The sequence below is a fragment of the Apium graveolens genome, chromosome 8 (assembly GCF_009905375.1).
Source record: "Apium graveolens cultivar Ventura chromosome 8, ASM990537v1, whole genome shotgun sequence".
Taxonomy (NCBI): Eukaryota; Viridiplantae; Streptophyta; class Magnoliopsida; order Apiales; family Apiaceae; genus Apium; species Apium graveolens.
Genome location: NC_133654.1, coordinates 98742683 through 98751764, shown reverse-complemented (window position 1 = coordinate 98751764; position 9082 = coordinate 98742683). Strand labels below are relative to the sequence as shown.

At 37.2% G+C, this 9082-nt stretch overlaps 1 protein-coding gene across 1 annotated transcript; it reads right to left on the bottom strand.

Moving 5' to 3' along the window:
- Positions 1 to 8222: 8222 nt before the first annotated feature.
- LOC141679794 (uncharacterized) lies at positions 8223 to 8708 on the bottom strand. The gene has a single exon (XM_074486190.1). The coding sequence runs from the start codon at positions 8706 to 8708 to the stop codon at positions 8223 to 8225; it is 486 nt and encodes a 161-aa protein (XP_074342291.1).
- Positions 8709 to 9082: the final 374 nt, after the last annotated feature.

The window sequence follows — 9082 nt, the reverse complement described above, 5'->3', positions numbered from 1 at the left end:
GCACCTGTTGTGCCTACTCATTCTGCTGTGCCTGCTGCACACGCTGAGAAGCCTGAGAAGTTTAATGGATCGAACTTCAAACACTGGCAGCAAAAGATGTTGCTTTATCTGACCACACCGAACCTTGATCGATATCTCAAGGAGGAAGCGCCATTGCTCACTGCTGAGAGCGATATGCAGACTTTGTATATTGCGGATGCCTATAAGCACGCCGACTATATCTGTCGGAACTATGTGCTTAACTATTTGGCTGATTCATTGTATAATGTTTATTGCTCGAAGGCAATAACTAAGGCCTTATGGGAGTCACTTGACCATAAGTATAAAACCGAGGCTGTTGGGGTAAAGAAGTGGATTGTTGGACGCTTTCTTGATTACAAGATGGCGGACTCTAAGACTGTGGTCAGTCAGGTGCAAGAACTGCAAGTGATCATCCATGATATTCATGTTGAGGGGATGGTCATAAGTGAGTCTTTTCAAGCCGCTGCTGTGATTGAAAAATTACCGTCTGGTTGGAAAGATTTCAAGAACTACCTTAAGCACAAGCGTAAGGAGATGTCTATGGAGGATCTTATCGTTAGACTTCGTATCGAAGAAGACAACAGAGGATCCGAGAGGAAAACAAATGTCGCCACTGAAAACGTGAACGTGGTGGAGCACCAGAGCTCCAAGCCCAAGAAGAAAAATGGGGGAAAGCTGGCACCCAAAGGAGGAGTTTCGAAGCCGTCGAAGTTTAAAGGAAAGTGCTACAACTGTGATAAAGTGGGGCATAAGTCTGCTGATTGCAAGAAGCCTAAGAAGCCCAACAAAAAGAAGGAAGCAAACATGGTTGATGATGTGTCCAAAGAGATAGGTGACATAGACCTATGTGCTACAATCTCCGAGGTAAACCTTGTTGGCTCAAATCCAAGGGAATGGTAGATTGATATTGGAGCTACAAGACATGTTTGCTCGGACAAGGCGATTTTCTCTAGCCTCAAAGTTTTTAATGCTGGTGAGAAACTTTACATGGGGAACTCTGCAACTTCTATGATTGAAGGAGAAGGAATGGTGATTCTGAAGATGACCTCTGGGAAGAATCTGACTTTGAAAAATGTACTATATGTGCCTGATATTCGCAAGAACCTTGTGTCGGGTTCCTTGTTGAATAAGCATGGCTTTCGTATTGTAATTGAGTCAGATAAATTTATTTTGTCTAAGAGTGGTATGCTTGTAGGCAAGGGCTATGTAACCGATGGGCTTTTTAAGCTCAATGTTATGTCCATTAAAGACTATAATGTAATGAAGAATTCTTCTGCTTACTTGCTTGAGTCTCCTAATTTATGGCATGCTAGATTAGGACATGTTAATTATGACACTTTATGAAGGTTAAGTGTAAAAGAATACATACTGAAATTAACAATTGATCTAAAACATAAGTGTCAGAATTTTGTTGAGGCAAAATTAACGAGATCATCATTTAAACGTGTGGAAAGAAATACCAAAGTGCTAGACCTAATACATAGGGATATATGTGATTTAAAATTCGCTCCAACAAGAGGAGGAAACAAGTATTTTATTACATTCATAGATGATTGTACAAAATACTGCTATGTATATTTGCTAAAAAGCAAAGACGAAGCTATAGATAAATTTAAAATTTATAAGGAAGAAGTTGAGACACAACAATCTGAGAAAATCAAGACGATACGTAGTGATCATGGAGGTGAATATGTTGAACCCTTTGAGGAATTCTGTTCACAACATGGTATAATCCATGAGGTCACTGCACCATACTCCCCTCAGTCAAATGGAGTGACTGAGAGGAAGAATCGCACTATCAAAGAGATGATGAATGCGATGTTGTTAAGCTCTGGACTTCCGCAGTTGATGTGGGGGGAAGCCATCTTAACCGCAAATAATATTTTAAATATTACCATGCGCAAGAATAAGGATATAAGTCCTTATGAAATGTGAAAAAAAAGAAACCAAGTTACCAACACCGGAAAGTGTGGGGGTGCCTAGCAAAGGTATTGATCCCTACACCTAAAAAGGTGAAGATTGGTCCAAAGACTGTGGATTGTATCTTTATAGGATATCCACCACAAAGCACTGCATATCGGCTTCTTGTGTATGATTCCAAGATTCCTCACATTCAGAAGAATCCGATCATGGAATATAGGAATGCCTCATTCTTTGAGACGATGTTTCCTTGTAATCCAGAAAATGAAAATCCGACAACGTCTAAACGAGCTCATGAGTTTATAGATGATAATAATGAGAGTGAAGAAATTGAAGACGAAAATGTGGGGGTTGTGAGAAGGAGAAAGAGACAATGTACGGAGAAATCCTATGGGTCTGATTTTATGACCTACTTGCTCGAAGAAGGTGATCCGAAAACCTATAAGGAAGCGGTTACTTCACCAGATGGGCCTTTGTAGATAGAGGCCATCAAGAATGAAGTTGATTCGATTATGCAGAATCATACTTGGGAATTAGTAGACTTGCCAACCGGTTGTAAACCATCATGTAGCAAGTGGGTGTTCAAGAAAAAGTTGAAAACCGATGGCACTATCGATAAGTATAAGGCTAGACTTGTAACCAAAGGATACAAGCAACATAAAGGCCTTGATTACTTTGATACATATTCTCCCGTAACAAGAATAACATCCATAAGGATGATTTTTGTTATCGCTGCAATGCGAAATCTAACAGTACATCAAATGGATGTGAAAACAGCTTTTCTAAATGGGGATATAGATGAGGAAATTTATATGGAACAACCTAAAGGGTTTGTTGTCACTGGACAAGAGAGAAAGGTCTGTAAATTAGTAGAGTCACTATATGGTTTCAAGCAAGCGCCTATGAAATGGCATGAAAAATTTGAAGAGATCGTGCTGGCAAGTGGCTTAAAAATCAATGAATGTGATAGTTATGTCTATTACAAAGAAAACGAGAAAAGCTATGTCAAGGAAAATGACGGCGGTTATGTCATGATGACATTGTATGTAGATGATCTACTTATTGCCAGTAGCAATGATAAAGTGATCAAATCTACTAAAGACATGTTGAAATCGAGATTTGACATGAAAGACATGGGACTAGCAAATGTTATTCTAGGAATTGAAATTTCTAGAACATCTGAGGATCTCGCACTAAGTCAATCTCATTACGTTGGCAAGATCCTAGAAAAGTTTCTCAAGGATGACTTTGAGAAAGCTAGGACACCTGTGGATCTGACTTTACATCTATCCAAGAATAAAGGTGTAGGAGTCTCCCAAGTGGAATACTCGAGAATAATCAGAAGTCTGATGTACCTTATGAGTTGTACAAAATCAGACATTGCATACTCAATTAGCATGTTGATTAGGTTTACGAGTAATCCGGGAGCTGATCACTGGAAAGCAATCATAAGGGTGCTGAGGTACTTGAGGGGAACTCGAGACTATGGACTGCACTATGGCAGATATCCAGCAGTATTAGAGGGATATACTGACACAAACTGGATATCTAGCAAGAAGGCACTAAAGTCCACGAGTGGCTATGTATTTACACTAGCTGAAGCGGCAGTATCATGGAAATCCTCCAAGAAAACGGTGATAACTCATTCCACGATGGAAGCTGAGTTCGTGGCACTAGATAAATGCACTGAAGAGGCTGAATATCTACGCCAATTTCTGGAGGATATTCCAAGATGGCCAAAGCCTGTGACTGCAATAGGGATTCATTGTGATAGTCAATCCGCTATTGGCAGAGCACATAGCACGATGTATAATGGAAAGTCCCGTCATATACGACGACGACACAGTTCCATTAGACAATTAATCTCAACCGAAGTTATCACTATTGACTATGTATCGTCAAAGGATAATATCGCGGATCCGCTAACCAAAGGGTTATCAAGAGAAGTGGTTGAGAAATCATCGAGAGGGATGGGCATTAAGCCTATTGCTTAACGGCGTCATGATGGACACCCAACCAATTCTGACTAGAGATCCCAAGAACTTGGTTCAATGGGACAACTAAATCATGATGACCAAATCACTGTGGGGGTAACCTCTGGACTGTTCCTATGATGAGAAACAGTGATACCCATAAGGTATGAGGTTAAGGTTTTAAGCTTTTAATGATCTTTGGTGAATACATGAAGTTCAGAAGTGAACACATGGAATTCAGCTGAGTAAACGCGGGTTACTCTATAAGATAAAGATCACATATGTGGGAGAGAAGTGGGGCCACTTCAAAGGAGAATTGTGAGGCACAATTTTTAAGAAACTCCTGCAGAACCAGGACGATGTTCCATGACCAAAATGGACATACCCATGAGAGCTGAATGAGTCAGATTAGATATAGTGATAAGTATATCATCGTTTACACAAACGGTCAAACAGTTCAAGGACAAGCACGTCTACTGTCTACCAGTAAAGTCGGTATGCTTACTCGAGCGAAGGTTCAAGGAGTATTTTCTACCTATCGTATGCTATATCTGATCGAAGAAATTATCACCAAGCCAAACCTTGTGTCTGTCTGTCTGATGTGTGCTACTAAGATCACCAATCTCGCCCATATGGGGGATTGTTGGAAAATATGGGTATAAGTCCCATATTGGCAAGTCATATTTTGAGCATTATGTGTGAGATATGATGATATTCTATTATTAATGGAAATTATTATTTTTCCATTTAGAATTTGGCTAAAATATTTTGGCATAAATTAATTTGATTTTGTTTCAGATTAATTGATATGGTGTCTGTCTTGATATATTTAATCTGATTCTGTTTCAGATTATTTATGGAATAGAGTAGCTTGCAAGTATTACACCGATTCCATAATTAATTATATTTGATTATGGAAAAGAGTAGCGCACAAGTCGATCTACCCCTATATAAACACCTCTAGGGCGTTAGGGTTAAACACACCAAAAACACATTCGCCTCTAAACACAAAACCCTACCTCTCTCTCCTCTAGTGATAATTTCTTGCTCTGTTTCAAGCTCCCTGGAAGTGTTGTTCTACATCATTGCAATCCGTTTTATCCAGGGAGGCTTTTCGCTCGCACACGATGGTGAGGGCTAATAAGCTTTAAGGAGACAGTTTCACACTGGACTCGGATTTTCGTATCCTACACAACACGTTCTTACCTCCGTTCTTTTTCTGTTATTCATTTTTCCGTTTTGCACGCACACACATATATAAATATATTTGTTTGTACAGATTGTTGATAACAATTAGCATGTCCATGCCAAACACTCACATGCTCATGCACACATTAAAAGAATCACTTACAACTTTGAAGCTACTTAATCCTGATCAAACGGAACTTCATGCGTATGCATAGGGGAGTACTTCTTTCTCTCTTTATATTATGGGATTATTTGTTTAGTGTGTGTGTCTAGTAATGAGGACATTGATCCATTCAACTGTGGGGATGTGTTCAAATTGTGTAATAGTGTGAAATATAAAAAATATAAAAAATTAAAAACTTACAAAAAAAATGAATAAATAATTATAGGTTTGTTAAATAGTTCATACAGATTGCATTGTATCATATAGTGACATTGTATACTAGTTGCAATGCATTGTATTTCAAGCATACCATGATCTCAAATTAGTAGTAGTCCAAGTTGGTGACCTGTGATGATAATTTGTGTACCTTATATTTGACTTTCTTGCTATGATCACATGTTAAAGATATTCATGCGTAGTGTCACTTGTGCAGTGCTTATTTCTTAACACACACTTATTATGCTCTTAAACTGAGATTTAGATATACTTGTTTCTTGAGGGGTAGCCGCTTATTGATGATTAGAATTTTGACTATTCTCTTTTGAGTTTAGTACGTAAATGCTTAAATTTGGGGAGCTATGAGGGTGTAAATGTCTTTAAAAAATTATATATAAAAAAATATAGATAAATGAATAGTAGCAATAAAGTACACGATAAAAATTGTGGTATGATTGACTAGGTTGAGCTCATTAATACTCGAGTAATTAAGTCTGGGGGGACTTTGTGCCTAGTAACCTAAATTCTTTTATGGTTTGGGATTGCTGACCCAACGCTCGCTACATGGGTATTAGTGCATAAATCTTTAGGGATCTCGACCATTGCACAGTTAAATAAACCATTTAATATATATGTGTGTCTAATATGGTTTGCAAAGTCTGATGGAGGTCGTAACTCACTTACACTGAGGAGCCACCCAACCTTGGACCGAGATTGTGAAGTCTTATGGCGGTTGTAACTCACTTACACTGAGGAGCCACCCAACCTTAGACCGAGCAGTAAAAAAAATCATATGTAAATATAGTTGTAGTATTGTAGAAATAAAAAATAGATATGGAAATCTCTTGCTAAACTTGAACGATGGCTAGTGCTAAGTAATGAAGTGTTTAAGATCTATTTTAGTTCTCAACTTGGGGCTATTAACTCACATGACTTGTCATGTTGAAACTTGTGTGTGTTTGTTCTTGGTTAATTAGAGAGCATGTTTTTAAGCTAAGCACACACGTACACTCTATACTTGTGTTAACTATATAGTGATATTGTGTGTGAGCTTGATATTTATAAATTTGGTGAATGAGCTGAGGGTTATTATTGACTTGGCATACACTATGATGTTTGAGATCTTTGCATTTTAGATCATTTAGTTGCATTCATATAGTTTCATATTACATGAGTTAGATGGATTTTGTGGGTACATTCACTATAGCCCTCACGAGACCTTACTCATCCACTAGGGCTACCTTGGGGTTTAAAGGACTTGTTGCATATGCCAGATGCAACCGTGATCACCTTACGAAAGTGGTACTAGTTAGTAGTATATTATATTAATTTGCACAAGGACGTGCAATATACTAAGTGTGGGGATATTTGATAGAGTATATATTTATATATATTTTAAGGGATTTTATTCTCATATTTATAATATTATATCATTAATTGGATATTATTCACTAGAGTTTATTTTTTTATGACAGGAAATAAAGAATTCCTAGCTGTAGATGGAATTGGACTTATTTGGACTTAAATCATAAGAAAATTCGGATTTATTGGGCTGCACGCGCATACATCATTGTTTGGGCCTTAACTTGAGTTATAGATATCAGAATTGGGTGATATTACAGTCCATGCGAAGTTAAAAGAATTATCTACAGTTTAGAAGTGATCTAACATCAAGAATCCAACTGAAGCAGCCCAGAATCAGGCCTGGAAAACAGACTTCGAATTTTACATTAGAATCCAATTTATTTTGGGAAATTATTTATATATTCTTGGAAAGCATTAAAACTCTTATATATTAGGTTTTAGACCTATTATATAAAAAAAACAATAACGTATTGTAGAATAGAATAGAGATACTTTGTAATTCTTGAGAGAAAAGGAGAAGAAGCACTTTGAGAGAGGTTGGAGGAAGGAGCGAAGGGATTCGTCCGGATTTTAAAGAAAGTTTAGAGTTATATTGTTTGTGCATCGATTCTTAAACTCATGGTTGACGTTTTGAATATATATTTTGTTATCTTATCATGAGTAGCTAATTCCTTTATCCAAGAGTTGGTTATTATTCAATTGGCTTAATATGTTTGTTTGAATGTATTGTGATTTTCCTGTTATTTTTAATCTGTCATTGAGCGCTTTATACAATTAGAGGAGTAGCTAACTTCTAATTGAATCTTTAGGAGTTATAACGAATCGGGAGAGGAGTTGTAATTCTAGTACATGATATGATAGACACATTTTAAGTATTAGATCGGGAGATTAATATGCGAATTGTGAAACATGTAATACTTGATTTTTAATAGTCTATAATTGTACTTTGTATGACCAGCCTACTAATCTACCTTGGGAGAAGATTTTATAAACATTAAAAGGATTATTTTTAACAAAACAAGAGACACGAATTATACATTATGGATAGTCATTGACGAATCCTGATTCTTGGATTATTTTCTCTCACAGTTATTATATAGTTTTATTTATTTATTAGATTAAACTAGTAGATAGTTAAAACAACCATCACGCTATTCTCTACACTATATAAAATGTGGTATTTTTTGATAAATTCCCTTGTATTTTTATAAATTGTCATTGTTCTGTTTAATGATATTTGATTCAGAACAACACATTGTGAACAATCATGTGGACAAATATGACTTGAAATCTGAAATCATCACACATATCTCAGACCTCTATGAAGCATTTCACTGTATCTGTAGGGAACATCAAAAAGAAAAGTGAATTTAAGACTAACCATCAAGACGGACAGAACCATTAGAGTTGAAGCCGATGGATCCTGGATAGCTCCCTGGAAGCTTTAGTGGAAGAGACCCTCCGACGCTAAGTCCCAATGATAACAATGTCGCTGCCTCGCCCTTTACTTCTCTAAATCCAAGTCTTCTGTCATCAATCTTCACATTTCCATGACCATTGCTACTACTAGTAACACTAACTACAGATTCTGAATCATCCCCTATTAGCATTATTTTTTCGCCTTCTCCATCAAATACCTTCCTATCACGTGTTTCATTAACAAACACGATTTTGATTTCAAAATAAGCCTCCTGAGGAAAAGCAGAATTTCCAAAAAGAGGACCAGGAAAAGGCAAAGCTGTTTTAATAACAGAATTCGCGTAACTGCCTGTATTAATCTTCTTCATACCCGAATTAAGTCTAATTTTCTGCAAAAAATCATTTGAGCCCTGACAAGCTTCCCAGTCAATCTCAACTCCCATTTCATTAACTTTATCACCTGCAGAACATATAGCTAGTAACGTCCGAGCTGATCAAAGCGATGGAGAGGCTGTATACGAGGCATAATTAGTAAAAGCAAACGACAACCATCCTTGTTCAGCAGCTTCATTGACAAGAGACGGATTATCAGCCCAACTAAACAACGGTTTCGACGTAACTCCACGTCGAAAAACATGAAAATTTGCCTTCCTCTTGTTATTTTCTTGATCAAGACTGTGAAACCTCCCTGTTTCGAGATTTTCACTATCCACAACCATAGAATTTTGCAGCTGTTTCTCGGAACGGAGCCATCTTCGTAAAATAAACAAGATCAAAACAAGAAGAATAATCGAAATGAAAGCCGCCACCAAAGCAA

Bases quoted from the DNA above. Each gene is read 5' to 3' on its own strand.
- LOC141679794 (XM_074486190.1), bottom strand. From the start codon at position 8,708: ATGGGAGTTGAGATTGACTGGGAAGCTTGTCAGGGCTCAAATGATTTT.